The 22933-nt window shown below is 31.7% G+C and overlaps 2 protein-coding genes across 3 annotated transcripts; one reads left to right on the forward strand and one right to left on the reverse strand.

Moving 5' to 3' along the window:
• LOC109349166 (ethylene-responsive transcription factor ESR1-like) lies at positions 205-1520 on the forward strand. The gene has a single exon (XM_019589871.1). It carries the CDS (start codon positions 269-271, stop codon positions 1382-1384), a length of 1116 nt encoding a protein of 371 aa, XP_019445416.1. The 5' UTR covers positions 205-268; the 3' UTR covers positions 1385-1520.
• Positions 13987-15722, reverse strand: LOC109349167. 2 transcript variants are annotated; one of them, XR_002107927.1, is made up of 3 exons: positions 15443-15722; positions 14467-15328; positions 13987-14195 (listed from the first exon to the last, which is right to left on the reverse strand). XR_002107927.1 is itself a non-coding variant. In XM_019589872.1 (2 exons), the coding sequence occupies exons 1-2, from the start codon at positions 15594-15596 to the stop codon at positions 14784-14786; spliced, it is 699 nt and encodes a 232-aa protein (XP_019445417.1). In that variant the 5' UTR covers positions 15597-15722; the 3' UTR covers positions 13987-14783. The 2 variants fall into 2 exon arrangements, 1 of the variants encoding a protein (XP_019445417.1); XM_019589872.1 differs by having other exon boundaries at positions 13987-15328.

The following is a 22933-nucleotide window of genomic DNA, read 5'->3' on the forward strand; positions in this document are numbered from 1 at the left end:
TATATTAAATCAATTATATTCATATATATAATATAAAAAATATATTTTATATTTTTATTATTTTTCTTTTAAATTAATTGTGACTTTTTAAATGAGACACCAACATTCCGTATACACAGTCTATAAATACGACCAAAGCACAAAGAGTTAAACGTAGCAGCATCCAAAACCTCCTTTTTCACTCTTCATAACGTTTCTTTCTGTCTTTCCCTTTTTCCTTCGCCACTTTTAGTCTTCCGTTTACGCCTTTTATTTCTGTAACTGCCATATGGAGGAAGCACTAAGGGTTCTCAACGGCATGCCTCCGATTCCAGAACCCAACTTGCAAGACACCATTATCACCACCGACTACCACCGCGGCAAGAAATCCTCCGCCGCCAACAAGAGAGCCTTGCGAGAGAACGGTTCTTCTGCTGCTCCCTCCACCGGTGGAGCCCTGAGGTACCGCGGAGTTAGGCGCAGACCGTGGGGCCGTTACGCGGCGGAAATACGAGACCCTCAGTCGAAAGAGCGGCGCTGGCTTGGCACTTTTGACACGGCGGAGGAAGCTGCTTGTGCCTACGACTGCGCCGCCCGTGCCATGCGCGGCCTTAAAGCTCGTACTAATTTTGTTTACCCAACTTCACCACCTTCTCCCGCCACTGAATTTTGTCACTTCAATCTCCCAAAAAACCCTCACCCACAACAGCAACAACACTTGAACACAATTTCACCCTTTTCAGCTTCACCTACCCATCACCACCAAGACCCTTCTTCTTCCCTTCACATGCTTCTCTTTCGCGATTTCCTCAATTCTTCTTCTAATCATCACTTTCACAATTACAACAACAATGTCACTTCTGCTTCAACCCCATTTGTGAACTGTTATGCTAATAGTGCTAGTGTTAATGCTAATAATATCACTCGTGGTGCAGTTGAAAACTGTTATGGTAACAAAACCTATACTAAAGCTGATGATGAAAATGAGGACTTGGAATTTTATGACTCTGGGTTATTGGAAGAAATAGTTCACAGGTTCTTGCCAAAATCAAGGACGAAGAAATGTGAAACTCCGCAGAAAATTGCGGAGACTAATTTCTCTAACCCAGTTTGTTCTGATAATGTGTTACTTTCCAATGCACAGTGCTATGAAGAGATGAAGAGTGAGCTTCCCAGGAACAATGGTTTTGGTTGTGTAGCCTCTTTTGATTATCACCAAGGTTATCCCACGCAGCAATGTGGCACTTTCGACAATGGATTTAACGTGAATGCTGTGCAAGCTGTGCCTCCTCTTGGGAATGAACAAATCATGATGAATCATGCTGAGTACACTTCCATCATGGAAGATATTTTTCCGTACCCTGATTTTCTCAATGCTTTTTCACTCAGGGTGCAAAATGCTTAGTTTATTTATATTTATCTGTCTGTTTAAATTTTTAGTCTCTAACATTCATCTAGGTGAAAATGTAACAACTCCAGTGGTCGTTCTTGTTGTTTAATCTATCACTATCTTAAACATGTGCTTAGCCATGTTGTTTTTGGTCTTTTAAAGAGGAAGTGCTCTTTAGGGTTTTGTTAGTTTGTCCTATGGATAACTCACTATGGTCTCTTCTTCTAGCATCTACTATCTTTTGGAAAGTAATATAATTTAATATTTTAATACTTTTGAAAGTCATATCAATTAATGCTTATGTTAAGCACGCCAATTACCCTTTTCACACTACTATTAGTACTATATGCTTTGTGTTTGTTCGTGCCTGTGATCTGAAAACTCAAAAGCTGATGAAAAGGTAGGGTTCATGAGAACGACAGACCTGGAGTAAATTGGAGTAATTTTGTGCCTTGTGTTTCAATAGCTGAATAATGTGAGCTTTTGCGTTGACCGTGGAACTAGCGAAGTTTGTGTCTGTTGCACACACACTCTCTCTGCTTTGTAGTATGAATGGATCTATGCATATTCCTCCTACATTGTATTGTTGTAAGTTGAGTAATTGCCGGTTGTGTTGTCGTTTTCTTTTAGTGTTTGTTGCTTTTGGTTGTTCCGAATAGTGATCATGGAACAGAGAGAAGAACCAAGTCCCAATTATTCTTGTACTCATATTTTAAACTAATCAAATTCCACCGACTAACATAAACAAATTATATTTTGTTTTTATTTATTTTCTTTTTAATTATGTTGCAATTTTCAATTGGATGAGAACACATTGGAACACAAAAATAGGAAAGGTGATGTTTACCTGCATAGAGAAATCTTAGGGAAATTGGAATTAGAGTGTGTCTTATGGGAAAAAGTGTAAGCTAATTTATGGAAGAGGCCGCAATTGTTGCCAGGGTGAGGATTGTCAGTTACACGACAAAATACCATGTAGATTCAATGTAGAAGGTCCATCTGCTACTATTAATTTGCTTGTATTTTACTGAAGTTCTATAATGTGGTTGTGTTTGTTTTTTGTACTTGAAATCACCAAAGAATTACTAATGTTCTGCACCATCTAGGTGCTCTACGTAAACATATCATGAACCAATTTGTCTCAAACTTTTATTAAGGACCCAATGTAACCTTTATGATTAGCTATTAAGTTCTGATTCTTTCTATTTAACTTTACTATCTCAATTATCCTATTTATAAGATGTTTTTAATTAAATTATATATAACAATAAAAATGATTATTCATCGTTATATCATTTAATATTGTTTCTTAACTAATGTACTTATTGAAAATAACAAAAATATAGATAGTCAAAATATTTCTTATAGGAAATAAGAAAATACTAATAAATGCTTTATAGAAAATTAAAATATCATACAAAAAGGCCTATGAGATTATTTTTTGTCAAATATTCTATGTTCCATATCTTTTGATATTTAAGATTATGCAATAAAAATATTTCCATTTAATCCATACTAGAAAATGAATTTAAAATGATGAAATATGTGATGAAAAAGATGAGCAATAGATAATGGTATGTTTGAAAGAAAAAATATTTAGATTCTAAAATAATTAGTAATGAGTCTTTAAAAGAAAGTGTACATGATATTATATTCTCCTTATTTAGTGAATTTAATAACTAACGTTGCTTACTCCTTTGACATGATAAACAAGGATAGTACTCTCCTCCTTATCTTTTATAAGATTGTAATTAATATTTCTCTTAAATCTTCCTTTTTTTGCTTTTTCATTCTAAAACTTAATTCCTAAACAAATCCTAAATCCTCCATTCTATTTTGAGCTATCTTTTATAGTATTGAATTTGTGATACAAAATTGTGAAAATTAGCATTTCGAATAACTGGTTCAGTTACCTTTTACTCACAAATTAGTACATGGTCTTAAGCCCTCAACACAGGAGACAAAATTTGACGAAATTATCAAGGTTAGAATTTTCAGATTCACCAAGTAGGTGTTTGAGTTTGATTGTAGAGTTTTGATTGATCTATCAATTCAGATAGTGAGGACTTGTCTGAGGTTGGCATTGTTAGGAAGTACACTGTTGAATTACATTAACATATGTTATTATTTGCCACTTTTTCTTTGTTTAAAGGACAAGTAATTTGGCTGTTCCCAATGCGGCTAGATGGGTGATACATGTTTCTGTGGATATGGCTTGTTTGCTATCTAATCTTTGAAGTGAAGGAAAAAGGAAGAGGGAAAGCGATATGAACCTTCTCCTTCCTTTATTTGGGACGATTATAAGAAGTGGAAAAATGAAGTTACGGATTTTCTATTCATGGTTCCAACAAAATCTGGGTCCTTTCTATTAGAAATTTCTAATTTCTAATTTTAAAGTGAGTATCATTTATTTAATATAATGATATCATTTATTTATTTTTGGGTTACATTATAAATGATCTAATTATTGACCCCTAAAAGCTAATAACATATATAAGCTTAATGGGTGAATACTCATAAGGTTAACTCATAGAGAATAATGAGAATCATATAAGTTAACACATAAGGAATGTTATGGTCTCCAACACATCAAATCAAATTCAGTTTTCTCATCTCCCCATTAGAGTGAAAACGTAAGTCCAAAGAGGAATTAGAGATTTAGTTGAGAAAGACCATCATACCACAAAACCTCTTTGAGAAACGTAGATCAAAGGAGCTTATCCAGAAACATGAATTCAAGTATGACATTGATTTCTCTTAAATCTTCCTTTTTTTGCTTTTTCATTCTAAAACTTAATTCCTAAACAAATCCTAAATCCTCCATTCTATTTTGAGCTATCTTTTATAGTATTGAATTTGTGATACAAAATTGTGAAAATTAGCATTTCGAATAACTGGTTCAGTTACCTTTTACTCACAAATTAGTACATGGTCTTAAGCCCTCAACACAGGAGACAAAATTTGACGAAATTATCAAGGTTAGAATTTTCAGATTCACCAAGTAGGTGTTTGAGTTTGATTGTAGAGTTTTGATTGATCTATCAATTCAGATAGTGAGGACTTGTCTGAGGTTGGCATTGTTAGGAAGTACACTGTTGAATTACATTAACATATGTTATTATTTGCCACTTTTTCTTTGTTTAAAGGACAAGTAATTTGGCTGTTCCCAATGCGGCTAGATGGGTGATACATGTTTCTGTGGATATGGCTTGTTTGCTATCTAATCTTTGAAGTGAAGGAAAAAGGAAGAGGGAAAGCGATATGAACCTTCTCCTTCCTTTATTTGGGACGATTATAAGAAGTGGAAAAATGAAGTTACGGATTTTCTATTCATGGTTCCAACAAAATCTGGGTCCTTTCTATTAGAAATTTCTAATTTCTAATTTTAAAGTGAGTATCATTTATTTAATATAATGATATCATTTATTTATTTTTGGGTTACATTATAAATGATCTAATTATTGACCCCTAAAAGCTAATAACATATATAAGCTTAATGGGTGAATACTCATAAGGTTAACTCATAGAGAATAATGAGAATCATATAAGTTAACACATAAGGAATGTTATGGTCTCCAACACATCAAATCAAATTCAGTTTTCTCATCTCCCCATTAGAGTGAAAACGTAAGTCCAAAGAGGAATTAGAGATTTAGTTGAGAAAGACCATCATACCACAAAACCTCTTTGAGAAACGTAGATCAAAGGAGCTTATCCAGAAACATGAATTCAAGTATGACATTGCATCCTTTGTTTCATATATGTGTGTGAGAATCATGAGATTCAAGATCCTAAGATTGATATTTCACCAATTATAAGGAATTCCCAACAAGTGGTATCAGAGCATAGGTTATGAATTTTATGATTCTCTATACACGATGTTTTCCCAAATTTTGTATGAACCCTACTTTTAATTTGATGATTTTATGTTTCTGCTATCATGTCATAAAGATTGTAGTCTCATTGTTGAATCTCATTATGTGTCAAGATATTTATTTGGAATCATGTATATTGCATTGTTGAGTTAAATTTCATTGGCTGCACTATATATATTTAAGCATTACTGTTATGTGGATTTTTGTTTCGATACCTCATTTACGTGTTTCAAACAGTTGTCCTAAACAATCCTACACATGCATTCTAAACATGCATCATAAACATGGTGAAATATCAATCTTAGATTCAAGATCATAAGATTGATATTTCACCAATTATAAGGAATTCTCAACAAGTGGTATCAGTGCATAGGTTCTGAATTTTATGATTCTCCATACAGAGTGTTTTCCCAAATTTTGTATGAACCATACTTTTAATTTGAGGATTTTATGCTTCTGCTATCATGTCATAAAGATTTGGAATTTATGGTTTAATTTGGAAAAAATGTGTAGTCTCATTGTTGAATCTCATTATGTGTCAGTATATTTATTTGGAATCATGTATATTGCATTGTTGAGTTAAATTTCATTGGTTGCACTATATATATTTAAGCATTACTGTTATGTGGATTTTTGTTTCAATACCTCATTTACGTGTTTTAAATAGTTGTCCTAAACAATCTTACACATGCATCCTAAACATGGATCCTAAACATTGATCCTAAATTACAAAACAGAAATAACAAAACAAGTAACAGAGGAACCAGTTTCATTCAGTTCAACAATGCTCATCAGAACAAAAATTCAACATCTTCAACATAATCATCATCAGCAGCAACATCACCAGCAAAATCAGTTCCATCTGCAGCAGGTCCAGCAGCTCCTGACCCTTCCGAAAAAGTAGGCCTGGCCTTAGGCCAAGGAAATTGTTGAGTAAAAGTGTCTATGGATCCCCAGAATTGGTTCTCCGGACTCAACTGCTAGAAACCTGTAAACAACTCTTGTTGCTGGAACACGTGTCCTTGTCTCAGCATCTCATCATTGGAAGGCAGTCAAACGTGTTATGCGTTACTTGAAGAGAACAAATGAGTACATTCTCACCTATCGGAGGTCTGCGAATTTAGATATTATTGGATACTCTGACTCTGATTTTGCTGGATGTCTAGACAGTAGATACTCCACCTCTGGATATGTATTTGTATTGACTGAAGGTGCTATCTCTTGAAAGTCTGCGAAACAGACGCTTATAGCTCCTTCAATCATAGTTGTGGAGTTCATGGCTTGCCTGAAACATCAGACCATGGCATATGGTTGTAGAATTTTGTCACTGGCTTACGTGTGGTTGATGGTATTGAAAGACCATTGATGATTTATTGTGACAACAAGTCTGCAGTTCTTTACTCCAACAACAATATGAGTTCTACAAAGTCAAAAGACATAAAGTTTCTGGTTGTTATAGAAGGTGTTCAAATTGGACAAGTTTCCATAGAACATATAGGGACAAACTTTATGTTAGCTGATCCACCGAATAACGGTTTGGTACCTAAAGTTTTTCATGAGCATGTTGCTCATATGGGTGTTGTTCCTTAGGGTACCTTAGTTCATTGGGAGTCTCTATGTTTTATGTTTTGCTTTGGATATTATATACAATTTTTATGCATAATAAAGTTGATGGGTTACTGTTTCATTTTGAAATTGTGCATTGTAACAATTGTGTTGCAATTAAAGACTTTGGATTGATCTCACTAAAGAATAAAGAAGGACTAGTTGGAAATAGACATGTTTGAGATCACATTGAATGAAATTTCTATGTCACTCATACATATTTGATCTATGTCATTGAGTATATTAAAATGGTGATCATTGTGGTCGAGTCACACTTAAATGTGATGAAAGTTGCGGTGGTTCCATAGTTGATAAATGAGATGAACAGGTTGTATTGAGGAAAAATTTAAACGTAAATAACATATAGGTGTGCGCCTAAAGAACTTGTGATATAATTGTTTGAGGAAGATATGAAGCCCAAGTGAGAGATTGTTAGACATTTATAATTTCTAATTAAGCTGTGCATAATATATTTGGTACAATGATATTAGCTATTTATTTTCGGGGTTACATTATAAGTGATATAATTACTGACACCTCTTAGATTTCTAAAAGCTAATAACTCATCAGGTTAACCCACATGGGATAATGGGAGCACTATAAGTTAACGTATAAGGAAGGTTATGATCTCCAACACACCAAATCAAATTCAGTTTTCTTCTATCGCCATCAGAGTGAAAATGCAAGTCCCCAAGAGGAATCAGAGATTTGGTCGAGGAAGAACATCGTACCATAAAAACTCTTTCTGAAACGTAAATCAAAGAAGCACATCCAAGAATATGGATACATGGATTCAGATATGAAACTGCACTATTTGTTTCATATATGTGTGTGAGAATAATGAGATTTAAGTTTTTAGGATTGATATTTCACCAATCATAAGAAATTCCCAACACATTGATGTTATGGAAAGAGAAGGAAGAGAAAATGAAGGAATTTTGTTTTTAGTGAAACCTTTCCAAATGTAAACGTGCCTCTTCATTAGTTTACACACGTTTTCATTTTTTTTATCCTTTAATAAAACCAAGCAAAAGTAATGAAATCACCGTGTCATTTTGGTTGGGTGAGGTGATGATACCAAACAAATAGAGTGTAGTATTTCTGAAGTAAAAACAGAAATAGATTGAACTAAGTACAGATGCAAACTAAAAGCAGATTACATAGGAACTGAGTCTGTAAGGTGTTACTATCTTTCCTTTTCTTCAATTTACCCATAAAAGAAAAAAATGCTAATTAATCTATGCTTCGATTAAAGTATTATTCCCCCTACAATTGGTAGTGTTGGCCAGAATTTGTTCCTTATACTCCCGGCAAGAAAACAAGAAGACTAATACCTCAGGAGTGTTGAAAAACAATAAATTAAAGGTGGAGAAAGCAACTACCTAAGAATATAGAACAATAAATTAGATCCTATTTCGACGATCCATCATTTCACGCCTCCATCGTCTGCAAAATAGGTTGTCCCATCCACAAAAATTGTCTAGATTTGTGTTTCACTGGCTTTTTATTTATGGTTACCAGATGTGAAATAGGGAAAAGTTACACACATATATATATATATATATATATATATAGTGTAGTCAAACTACGCTATTAGATATTTAGTATATGTTTCAAAATATCTATAGAACTATGGTAGTTTTTAGGGAACTTGTGGATGAAATTCACGATTTTCGGGAAGTTATGGATTAGGAATGTGACTTCTCTCACATATTCTCTCTTATCTATGAAAGTCGTGTTTCTCATCCACGACTTCTCCTTCTTTTTAGAAGTCGTGTACTCTAAATACGATTTTCATTGTATATTAGTAATAAAAATAATGTATAGCCTAGTGGTTCTTGGTTTTCACGGTAACTTATAGGTCAATGGTTCAACACCTACCTAATTGTTTAAAACAATATGTCGAGTATAACACGATCTAGTTATAATGTATTAGAGTTCTTGTACAAATAATATATACAATGGACGTAATCTAAAAACCACTAAGCTAAAACATATTTTTGTTATTTATATACAATGAAAGTCGTGTTTTGAGTACATGATTTCTAAAAAAAGTGAAAGTCAATGGGAAATACTACTTCTATGGAGGAGAGAAAATGTGTCAAGGATGTCACATTTCCGGTGCACGACTTCCCCAAAGTCGGGGATATTGTAATGGTTTTTACATTATTAGCAACCATTCACCATTTATATGTTGAACATTATTTATTCTCAAATAAAAGTAATAAAAAAATTAGATTTTTTCTTAAATAATTGGCATTTTTTATAGGGTTGGTCCATAATAAAACACCAAATAATGAACATGTGATTTCCATTTATACTTACGTGTCCTCACCTACGTGGAACCAGACCACCAATGGTATCGTGCTTGAAGCTACTGTCTCTTCCGTTATTTAAACTTTTTTCAGTTTTTGGGTGGAGAAAGCTACTGCTTCTTTATGTAACAGAATGAATTACAGAATTACGCTGCATATATTATAGTATTGCTAACCAGTGCGATAACGATATTGGTTACAAAAATTTATGAAAAAGGACACATTTTTATTCAAGAATTGTCACCTTATTTCTTACTATATTAATTTCATTGACTTTTGATTTGGTTCAATTTTACATATATTTTGAGTTAGGACCAGAATATGTTTTTAGTATAAAATAATATATGATCATACTAAATCTTACAAGTCACACAAAAATTGACTTATATCATAAAATGATATTTGATATTTTGTTTATTAATAATTAATTTACTTGTGACATATATCTTGTAGATAAAGAATTTAGTAGTAAAATATATTATTCTTTTTTAATAAGTAGGGGGTTTACCAAAGATGGCAACAATAAAAAAAGAATATCAATGAGAACCAAAAAATCACTAAAAAAAAGAATCAATCTGAAATTTAAATAATTAAACAACATCCTATTCGTTTAAAACAAGAATTCAATTTAAGCAACAAAAAAATGAACCTTAATCTCAAATCAAATATAATTAACAATTCATCAAGATCAATATTGATAAATATCAGCTTTGACAAACTTCCCACGCAGTCAAGTGAAATGATGTGCTGAAAACGAATATGAGAGCACGTGAGTCCTTCAGCGATTCCAAAGGCTAAGGCTAGTCTTCAAGTTTCTCTGTCCCAATGGACCATAAGCCCAACTCATTGGCATTATTCTCTCACTGTTTCCCTTACTGGACCTGCTTCATTGGGTAGAAGCTCGGTACTTTTCTGGATATACACATTTCCCTAGCTTTACTCTAATGGGCCAATTAATCAGATAGTGGTTCGGGTATTCACCATTGAAGCATTATGACCTAATTTTTTCGAATTTCAAGTGTATACAGGAATAAGATATTTTCAACAATTACAGTCTTAACTCTTAAGGAGGTAGGAGTATGATAATAGAGAGGTAAATACATCAAATACAATATATAAAAATAGAAGGATGTAACATTTATATTCTTTGGATAAAATGATATGACATTTCTTTTACAAAGTGTAAATACAAATAATAATTTATCTCTTTAGTACTAATTAAGATAGATTTTTTTCATTATTAAAAGCATTGTAAAAGTAAGATAAGATAGAAGCTTATATTTTTAGATTTTGTGTAAGCAGGAGGTAAGATTTATTTTTTTGACATCTATACCTTCATTTCTTTGATAGAAAGAAGAGAGTGAGAAGAAATAAAATTTTATTTTTGAAATACAGTAATACTTTTAAAACATTGAGAAAGTAAAATATTATTATAATTTAAGATCATATTTGGTGAGAAAGGAATTGGTGTGGATCTAACTTATTTTTTGTTTCGATTAGCCTTTTATTTTTTCTATGATTCTCTACTCTCAACTTCTTTCATTTCATTCTCTAGTCAACTAAACAAATACTAAGAGTATAACTTTCTGTTATAGAAGGAAAGTGATATTTTTTAGAGTGGTTTACACTGATATCCCATGAGTTTTAATAAAATTACATAAACTAAATTCGGTTTATAAGTAATATACAAATCATCTATAATTATATATATGCATTACAGTGAATACTTACAGTAGATATAAGTGTAATTTCTTAAACAAAAAATAATTATGAGTGTAATTAAGTCAAACAAAATATGATATATTGTGAAGACAAATCCAAATAATATAAGAATCATTGTCTACTTATTATTTTATGTTTGTTACACATTGCTTCAATAATTGCAACTAGATGTTTAAATCACTTATACTATATACTAATTGGACATGTCTTCATAACATATCATATTTTCTTTAACTTAATTACACTCTTCGCCATTTTATATTTAAAAAAATATATTTATCTCCATACAAAAGTAGTCAATATAATAATTATGTATGTGACTTGTGATGATTACTGTATGTTTAAAAATGATGAGGGATTTCTATAATTTTATTAAAATTAAAGGAGTGTCAACAGAGTTTACTTTATTTTTTATGTGTAAAAATAGATATTAGTTTCAAATCTCATGGTAATCTATATAATTCTATATACTATATAAAGCTAAAATGCTTGTAATTACCATCACCATGTATTTTTTATTTTTTTATTTTACCCTTGACCATTTTTCAATTTATAAAATAATCATATACTTTTAAATAATCATCATTGACACTATTCTTAAAAGGATAAAAGTGTTACATATTGTGTTTTGAGTGGTAGTTGTGTCAGGAGAGGATGATTACTCTTAGTAAAAGGCCAAAAAGTCTGTTATCCTATTCCATACGAATATTGCAATTATTTTGAAGGGATTAGGCTAGACTGACGTGAAACATTAGAGTACATCAGATAATGGTGGAGAAGACGTTCACCAATGATGAGGGCATGAGGCCGACATTGACGAAAGAGGACAAAAACTTGGTTGAGGAGTTGAGGTACAAGAACATGACGAAGGATGAAAGATTGACGAAGCAATACGTAAAGAAATTGAAGAGTCATATTATAACAAAGGTTTCCAGAGTAATTTGTGTTTGTTTTAGAAATTTCATTTTTTTACAGCTAAAAAATTATTTTGCTTATATCTGTCCGTGTGTAATATGAAAAGCTTATTTTCTGGTAAAAACTGGTAATACTGTAGTGCCAAAAAATAAAAGTTATCGATTTATAGTTTTTGAAAATTAGCTTAGTGTTAAGTAGCTTATGCACCTCATGTTAGTTTGTATTCTAAAGTTTCGGCTAATAATGTTGTATGACAATCTATTTAGGTGGTCTTTCAGAGATATGATGAACATGTGGCCTCGAAGGCCACATCTTATATCCGAGGTGTCCACGAGTTCTCCAATTCTCCCAGCATATACCTTTTTCTTTTTTTTATTCTTTCGCTTTATCATGTTAACTTAAAGAGTAAGAAAATATGTGTGACATAATTTATCTCTATTTTATCTTTCTTAAACACACTAATACCCAAGAGACATATGAATATAGGATAACACACTTATCCATCATTTTTTTATCTCCTTGTTCCGGACGAATCAAACTTTATAAAATATTAATTTCTATTTTTATAATTTTTCTTTTTAAATTAATGAAGTTTTATGATTAACTTGGATGAGGACATGTAATCACTGTGATAAACCTTTTCAGGAATTAGAACCAATATTATCTCAAGTTCGTGATCTTAGGATAATGATATGTTGTCTATCCCATAGGTCTTTGTCCTTTAGCTTATAGCAAATTAGACTACCCCCACCTGGTGGATCGAATTACAAAAAGTTTAGCTGAACTTATTGAAATTCCGTTCACTAACAGCCTTAGCAAATTATTTTTTGGTTCAAATAAACCCTGGAATTTATATCTGGAGTCCAAACTCCATCGGACAATCTTTTTTTTTGGTACAATCTAGGTGGCTGGTTCTTTAACAAACTATGTAACAAATAAAGTTTTAATTTGAAAAAATAGTATAGTTAATATATTTGATATCCAAAAGTTATGTTTCTTTAATATAAAAAGACACAACTTCTAAATTTTAATTTTTTATTTTCCAATATTAAATTTTAACTATCATAGATCTTTACCACAAACTTAGCTTAAAATTTTCATTTGTAGGTTAAAAAGGACTAGTAATGAATGATTGCTAATTGGTGATTTGAATAGTGTAACATATGTTGTTAGTGTACAAATTTATACATAATCCTTGTATCATTTCTATTCATTTATATTACTATTCTTGAATAGTCAATAATAATTAATTATAAATGTAGATAGTGGTTGTATATATAAAACTTATATACTGTAGATATATATTTTTCTTTATTTCAAGGCAGGATTCGTATTAAAATGGTGGTATAACATTTTTTTAGGGAGAGATCCCAACCCTGAAATTAAATGTTTCTTCGGAGTCTTTCGGTTCTTCCCTTTGTATGTTACATGAGTGATGGTCATTCTTTCTCCAAGACCAAATCCTACTTTTTGACGCTTTCTTTGGGGAATTGACGATCGACTCGGATTCAGTTAGTTTTTTTCACGTTCTTCTGTGTTCCATGTCTTAATATGTACCATACAAAAGAATATTAGTATATCGTTTAATTTCAAGTTATTCTGGTGAATTTTCAAGTGCCAGCTATCCCCTGAGATAGTTTTAATTTTCATTTGGATCAGTCCATTTTATCTCTTGCATGAGTCATCTGGTCCCCCAACCATAAGTGATAAGATTACTGTCTCAAATAATATCCAAATTATATATCAAACCAATAATATAAATTAAGAACAGAAAAAATAATAAATAATTAATTTTTTTAATTAAAATGATATGTTTTTTATTAGTTCGAAATATAACTTGGGATATCATTTGAAAGTCTTCCAACATCACATTGCATCGACATCCCTATTTTGTGTTCACGCCAATGAAGATTCAAACATGTTCTCCGGTGTTCATATTTCATGGTAGCACTTCATTTGAACCTGGCACAAATTTATAACGGGACGTGGACATGATTATTGGTTAAATTCACAAGTAATTAAACACCATAAGACAATTTATGAGGAAGAGAATACAGTAAACAGTACAACGACGCAAGTTCTAAAATAACATGAATTTTTTTTTATGATAACAATTAACACGCATACTCTTACTCTCTGTCCTCCAAAAAAAATGTCATTTTTCAATTTTCCGTCTAAACCAGTATCCTTCTTTATTTTCAAAAAGTATAACTGATAAATGTCAAAATGATTATTTTCCCAAATGATAAATGGGATGTCGGTAATTGATAAATTGCTTAGCAATAGGATAAAGGGTAATGATAAATAAAAGGATAAAGGTTGAAAAAAACTTACAATGGAAACACACCAAATGCCATCTTGCATGGGTAAGATTTATCAGCCTTGTGCTTAAACCTGCAAACTGAAGAGCCAGACTATTAATCAATCCGTGTACAAACTGACAAAAATAATAATAAAAACGATATGGAGAAAGATTGTAAGAACAGTGATGCCAATGAAGGAGGATAAGGCACATCGCAGGAAAAGAAAGTAAAATTACTACAAAAAACAAGCACGGCGCCTTAATGGGATATTGTGGAAGCAGAGCAACTTGGCTATGAAATTCACAACAAATACACAAACGAAAATAACAGACACATGGTATAGAAATGGACAACGAACTCACCATCATCACAAAAAGGAGCCAAAAAATTTGAGGTAAATTCATTAATTGGCAAACAAGGATGACAATCTAAAACCGCAAATCCGCAATCCTTGTCACGATTTTACAGTCCCACGGTCCTTTATATCACACAAATATATACTGGGTCCTTTTCTTTTTCTTTCCATCCCATTTTAATTATCACTTATATCTATAATTATGGGCTAAAGTCCTTTTTGCCATTTTCTTAAAAATGATAACTGCTTCACAATCTTTAAAGTTCTATTCCATGATTTCCAATTCCATCATCCATGGGCAAAATCAAATTCATATCACTACTGCTATTGCCAATGATTGCTGCCGTTGTGAACTAGATGAACATGGCCAGCGTGGCAAGTCTTCCCTTGACCCTGATTTTGGTAACCGTAACGGGGAAGAGGAACATTCCTCCCACTAACACTGCCAGTTTTCCTCTCCACCATAACTGAGTAGGTCGCAGGTGATATCTGATGGACGCAGCGATTGATCACCGGTGCCGCTGACTTCAAACTCCGGACAGAATTAAAACCAGAACTACCACCGGTAGCGCTGTGATATGATGACGAGGAGGAGGAGGATGAGGAGGTAGAGGATGTGGAAGACGTTGATTTTGACAGCGACGGCGACGGAGGTACGGAAACCTTGTTAATAGATCTTGGCGGTGATAGGAAGACTTTGATCTTCATCGACGCTGACGGCGACGCCGCGTGATCGTATTCCTCGATGAGGTTTGCGAGATCCTCATCGGAGGTTATGGATACCAAAGCGTCGAGATCTTCGGTGGGTAACTGGCAGCGAAGGTGCCTCACGGAGGTTCCACACAGTTCTTGCAACTTCAGTAACAACTCTGCATCACAACGCGATTACGGTTATAACAATTTGAAACACTCTCAATTACGTTGAATAATTTTGAACAGTGAGAAAATAAGAAAGCTAGGGTTGCGAAGGAGAGAGAACTGACCGGAAAATGAAATGGTGCGATCAACGGCAAGGACGCGGGTGTGGCCGCCGAAATATCGGAGCTTGCCGTCGGGATAGCGGGGTAGGATCCTGCCACCGTAGCTGCAGAGGAATTTGATGGTGGATTTGGGAGAGGGCTGTGAGGAACCAACCATGGTGGATTCGGGTTGAATGGGGTCCAGTTTTCGTATTCTTATGGAATGATGATGAGAATGAGGAAGATGAAGATGCTTCGAATTTTGTTTCGGGTAGGTCCTTCAAGCCTATTTGTTGAAGCATATGTCCCTTATTTATAGGGATTTTCGCATTGACGTGGGCCCAGTTGTTTGATTTTGATTCTTAATTTGAAACGGTAAAAAACTAACAAGGTAAAGAGTCTGGGATATTATTTTCGCGTGATATTAATTGGCCTGAAAAAAGTAGTTCGTATTTATCTAACAGTTCCTATTTTCAATCATTTTCTCTTTTTTATGATTTTTTTCCATTTTCGCATTCGTAAGTTTTGAAAAAAATACGTTTGTTTTTTAAATGCAGCATTTTATCTTCTCTATCTCTGAAAATTTCTTTTTAGTCCAGTTTTATGACAAAATTAATTACTACAAATATTCTTCGTCATTATGGTCACCAACTTACCAAACCGGGATGGATGATGAAAATTAAAAATAATGAAGGTAATGTGTGTAGGGCATAATAATGGAGACAAAAGTTACTACTAGTAGCAATATGGAGGGAGAGACAATAATGAAAAATGTAATATATTTATTATGGATAGTATTCGGTTGTTTGTATCTTTTTATTTATTATGAATACTTATTTATTTTATGAAAATTTAATGATTCATATAATTTAAATTGGTTAATAAATTTAAGTCATTATATTTCTATAAAATGAATAACTAAAATGTGAAGTAAGTATCTATCTTCTTCCTAAATTAATTGAAATGCATGGTGATATAAATATATGCATAAGAGTTTTATATATTAATATTGTATTATTTATTATTCATCATTCATATTTAATTATTATTAATTCTTCAAAAAATAATCTAAATGAATAATTTGTTAGCTTAGCACTAATAGGTATTACACTTAATACTTTTTTAGTCTAAAAATCATTAGTATTTGTCTAAAATAAGATTCGAATATGAGACTGCATCTTTGTGAAAAACCAAGCTTTTGTTTTGTGAATTACATAATTACTTTAATGGATTCTCTCCGTTCTTGCTGTTCATCCTCTCCAAACCTGTGAAATTTTCTCCATTTAGATGAATGAAACTAGCAATGAAATTTCAATTTCTTGGGATGGTTCAAATGCTCAAGACGAAGCAAACAGTATCTCTTCATGATCTACTCAGATATAAACAATCTTCGTCTACAGACCAATATACGTACTAGTGTCAAATACATTATTATTGTTATATGTTACTTTCGTTGCATACCTAACTTACCCTTCTTTTATCTGCCAATCTAAATATATATCCAAAACTCCCTTCACATTATAAACTGACAAAAACATTTTTATTTCAAACTTTATACAAAGTTGGAGGGATCAAAATTCTGGTAGAACAGGGAAGAATTAAAGGCCACACGAATTCGTCCTAGGCTGAAAGCCAAGTATTTGCGGATTCATAAGTTGAGGATAACAGAATACAAAATTTGCCATAAAAGTGGGAATTGAACAGTTAAGGATACACTATCACAAGAGTTTATATGGTGCAACTGTAAGGCCACGTCGTGCTTTGTATCCATATCTAACTAACAAGTCCTATTCATACTTAGCTATAATCTAGATGGAACTTATGGGTTCCACATCTGCTTGGTCTGAAGGATGATTACCATAACCCAAGCTAGATGCTCCATGTGGACCATATTATAGATGTGCTTCTGAGATGGCATGGTATAATAATTGGACCGACTTTCATTTATTTTCCCTTTTATTTTGGTTATAATTTAAAAAAATTAAAAACTACCAATATCCATGTATAATATATAACTACAATAAAATTAAAAAATTGTATAAACAAATATTGAACTTTATGTTTTTTTTGCAAATAAGAATGAACTTTTTGGGTATATAGATTCAAGTGTTAAATTCCATATCATTGAAGGAGAATTGATCCCCTCATATTTTTATACTAATTATAGTTTTTTTAAATGTATATATAATTATTTAATATTAATAATATACGTACTTAACAAATTACAATCAACTGTGCATATTTTGTAATATATGAAAAATCGGATTTTGATCACTTCAGAAAAATGAACATATATTTGAAGAGTATATAACCACGTGGATAATTTCACGCTAACCTATTAATTTGAGATCCAACTCCTCTCTTATTGGATTTTTTTTCTTTTTCTTTTACCACAAACACAACTCTTGGAATATGTAATTAAATATATATTATAAACACACATTTTTTATATGCAAAACCTTTGAAGGAACTTATCTCAAAGTCGAACTAGGCATAGTTGAAATTACTTTTTGTTCAATACACAATATATCCCGTAATTATCCGAGCCGAGGGAGCCATTGAGTCCTTTCTCAGCTAAACATAATCAAATGTGGTCCAACTCTTACGTGGGCTGTTTTCATTTATATTATTATAATTTTACAATGACAAGGATATCGAGATAACATTATTAAAAGCATAAATATACAAGGCTATTAGATTATATGCATCTATTTGTATAATATATAATAATATCATTTGACGTTTGTGCTTTGAAGCGTTTCCTTCTGTAACAGGCACCAAGCATATCCACTTTCTTGTCATTGGGCTGATGCAATTAAAAATAACGCACTTTGCCTGTTTCATACTTCATTGGCCTTGTTTAAGAGATAGCAAGGAACACAATTAAATTCCAACATTGAAATATTCACAAGCATGGAAAAAGATTAAAAGTTGTATTTATAATTTAACAATGGAAGATAATTGTACCCAAAAATATAAAAAAATATCACGCAAGCTCAAGACATGTTTGTCATATTGCTCAAATTACCACTAGTTTATTAATTCCTATTCCACTATCACTAGTTTTTCAATGAAGCCACGATATCCTCCTAGGTTTCCGCGTCATGCACGCGCATGGGACATATCAAGCTTCCAAAGTGGAGTATTCCTTTTTTGCAATTCTTACACTTTCTATAATCAGAGAAATACATTCACATATTTAAAATATGGTTGAAAATAGAAGTGGATCTGTGTCCCAGCTTTGATGCGTGATGCACTTTTCTTTACCCAATTTCCTTTTATTCTTATATATATCTTTGAAAAGATACTGTCTTTTGGGTTTGGGCTCCCTTTCTATATGGAGAAAGATCAAGTTAGGCAAAACTCCCACTTAATCAAATAGATAGAGTCACATGTGCTAAGAGGGTGTAGGCAATTTATATAAAAGAGACAATTAAAAAGTGAGAGAAGATAAGAAAACTCAACCCGTCGAGAAGCCGTGAGAAACTCGCGACTATGTCTTCATTCACAGTTGGATCGCGCTGAAGTTTGGACATCAGGTTCACAACTTATAGTACTTCATTCTGAACGGTTGGATCGATGAGACAATGTCCGAGGTGGTAGAAATCGAACTGTTACAGCAGCTGTGTTTCTGGTTTTTTCTGGTTTTTCTTGTTCTCATTTTCAAGCTTGTTGCTCTGTTGTATGCCGTATTGTTGAGCATGTTTTGTACTGTATTTTGAAAACACTCTTATATTCCTATTTTGATTATAGTGGAGTTTGATTGACAGTTTGATTGACTGGTTTGTGCCCGTGGTTTTTACTTCTCACTTTGGGAAGGTTTTCCATGTTAAAATTCTGGTGTCCCCTTGTGTGTTACTGCTTGATATTGCTATTCTAGCAACTTGAGAAAATTATTATATGCTGCATATACTTTGTTAGAGTTTACATTGTTATTGTGTTGAATTTCTCATTAGGGTCGCTACTCACTTGGACACTTGTTGCGATGCTGATAGAGAAATGTGTATGGGGGAATATCACAATTCATTTTTTTGTTCCTGTCTGTCATTTTCTTTGGGAATACTACATTTTTTATTTTATGTATGTATAAGGTTCAAAATTATTTAGCTTCATATATTTACATCTACGCATGAAAAACAGTCAAATTCAGTATCAATCTAATCTTAATAAAAATCAAGTCACTTTTAAAATGAGTAAACGTGGAGATTAATTTAATGATGCATATGTTCTTACTTATTTTACATTTGTTTCCATTTTTGCTCTCATTGGAGGAGCTATATATTTCCACAAAAAACAACTTCTCTGCATAACTTTCTTTGCTGTACTCTTGATCTCTTATGCTATTTTGGGTTTTGATTTTTAAATTTTGCAAAGCTTGAGTGATAAAGCCTATATGTGATTGTTGTTCTCATCTCCCTTCTTTATCTATTCAGAAATCTCTGTTTTTATAATAAAAAACAAATAAGACACCGCTATACCCTTTCTCTCCAAGTACTATATCTCCTTCTCTACTCTTATATTCTTATGCATTCATTATAATAATGAAATATAGGTAAAAACTGCAGTACAATTTGAATAGAAAACTATATAATATAGTAGAAAACGAAAAATGATACTCTCTCCCTTTTCTATTTCTTATTATAAGATATTACTTTTGAAGACTTTCTTAATTCTTTTTATAAAATACATTACATTTTCTCTGTTATATTTATTGTTTTTTTTACCTTATTTACACTTTGTTCGCGAAATGATAAATCCATGTACTTTCGAATAAATTTCCAGGATAAAATTAAAATAGTATAGTTTTTTAAAATGATAAAATTAATTATTATTATTGATAGGTATGATTTGATTAAAAGTAATTTATAATAAAGAGGTTGGAGAATATATAATTACTTTTTCTCAGGTGAGATTAGTTCATCATTGTGTGAATCTCATACTACCGCATCTGATTCAGTTCCAAATATTCATTGGAAACTGGGTATTGGAATGTTTTGGTCCTGGTCATAGTCACATAACAAAATAACAAATCTATATCTATTCTATTATCTACTATCTTATTAAGAATAGAAGGAGTCTTTGGTGTTTTGTGAGCATGAAATCCTCTTCAAAATCTCTTAATGGTATATATGATTGTGTTAACTTTATTGTGAATTTATGCTTTATTAACAAATACATGTTTATTATATCATACATTGGCAGTGTCCTTGTGGATTTTATAATTATTCTGGATAATATAAAAGTTATAAAGAGAGTGGTCATATGATAGATATATATATGTCAAATGTAAATTGAATGGTTAACATATCCAATAAAATTAATTCACAATGTTTGTGTTTCTATATTTCATCAAATTATTACACAAAATATATATATATATATATATATTATATATATATATATTTCATTTTATATATATATTGATATATACTTGGAAACAAACATAAAATTAATCTTTCTCATGCTAATGCATGACTAATATATATTTTTAATCATGTAAATATATAAGTAATATATATGTTTTTAACTATATAAACAAATGCACTAATTATATGTTTTTCTTAATCATGTGAATACACGAGAAATATGTATGTTCTTAATTATATGGTCAAAAAATCTTATCATGTGCGAATACACGGATAACCTACTAGTAGCTATGAAATGTTGATTATATTATGTGGACATCCGTTAATTGCACATATTCTTGGGATAAGCGGCTAGAATATGCCTTGGATCTACCTCTTTCCTCAGATATAGGTGCTGCATGCCAAAAATGACTCAGCATTGGAAATGAATGTGGCGTAGCTGTGTGGAGGTGCAGGCTCAATATATATTGTTCTGTTTCTTGAATGACATGGATTAATGAATTATTGTCTTCTTGAGTTTGTGAATGGTGGTGAGACGTAGTATTTGGTCCCACGTTAGGACATTCACGTTGAAATTGATTCTAGTCGTCACATTATTTAATAATGAAGATTTATTAGGGCATTATTTAGGTAACAAAAAATAATTTTATATTAAAAAATATTGTACTTGAAATTCCTATCTTTTTTATTTCAATTTTCTTCTTCTATTAGTTAAAGAAAATTTTATAGGAACTGCCCGACATTAATTATTTTGCTTATAGCTTCCAAGTGTAGCTTGCCATCATGTTTAGCACTTCTTACTATATTTAGAGTAAAAAATAGAATCACAAAAAACTGCACAAGTAGTTCTTCATCCCACAAAGGGAGAGACGTCTCAATAATTTGACATAAAAAACAACTTTTATTAATAAGGATTTAATATGTATATATTAACAATGTAAGTATTTTTATATTGTCAACAAATCATCCACTATTGATTTATTAATCATCATTAATTCTCAAACAAAAGTAATACAAATCAATGGTAAATAATTTGCACTGTCAGTGTATAGATTTTAAACTCAATTAATAAGTAGAGTTCTCTCTATTCTCATTTCACACTTATTACTATATATTTGTTTTATATGTACTATAAATCTATGCACTATGCAAATACTTTTGAAAACGTATTTTATATGATTATTAATTATGTTAAGATTTGAATGCTGAACATCATATTTGTTTCAACAAAAAATTTGTTAGTATAATTTGGAAACTCTGATCATTTTTGTATGAGAAGGAAATATGTATAACTTTTGAAAACCTTTCAAATACAGACGTATGATAAAATTTCTTTACGCTAATAATTTAAGAAAATGAGTAATGTGTCGGTCTAGGAAATTTTAGGCGCTTCTAAAGTAAGAGATTTATTTCCGTTGGTGTCAAATATATATGTCTGACATAAGTTGTAAATACTTATAGTTAGGGATGACAATAAAAATCGAACTCGTGGGTACCCGCCCGAACCGAACTCGAATTTAATGGGAAAAACTCGATGTGATTGGGTACGGGTTCGGGTTTTACCCGAGTTTAAATTTTGGGTTCGGGTTTGGTATAGCAAAGAGCCTAACCCGAACGGCGCCGAAGTAAGTTAATTCAATTTAAAATTGAAATTTCTATCACTTGCCAATTATTTTTAATTTCTAATTTTACGTTACATACTATTGGATCTTCAAACAAAAAAGAAATGAAATAATATAAGAGAAAATAGAAATGTTAGAGAAAAATTATACGAAAATAATATCATATTTCCTTAATACTTTATCATTTTCGGATTTTTTTTCCGAGTTCGGGTTATCCGAAACCCGACAGTTTCGAGGATGGTATTTTTATTTTCATATTTCCTTAATTGCGTACAATGATTCTAGATTCAAAATTGAAAAAGAAATCAAACTCTTAAAGACGATAGAAGAATAATACTAAATCCGATTATATTTTCAATTTAAGGAGATGATGGTAGAAGATGCTGCATATCTTAAATGTCTTGGAAATATAAAAACATTTCAATTCTTTACTATTTTTTTAGTAGTATGTGAATTTATAGTTTGACATAGTATAGGGATTTAAAATTATTCATCTCCCAATTAGAGGGTATCATATACCTATTTGA

This window comes from Lupinus angustifolius, chromosome LG06 (genome assembly GCF_001865875.1).
Source record: "Lupinus angustifolius cultivar Tanjil chromosome LG06, LupAngTanjil_v1.0, whole genome shotgun sequence".
In the NCBI taxonomy this organism is placed as follows: Eukaryota; Viridiplantae; Streptophyta; class Magnoliopsida; order Fabales; family Fabaceae; genus Lupinus; species Lupinus angustifolius.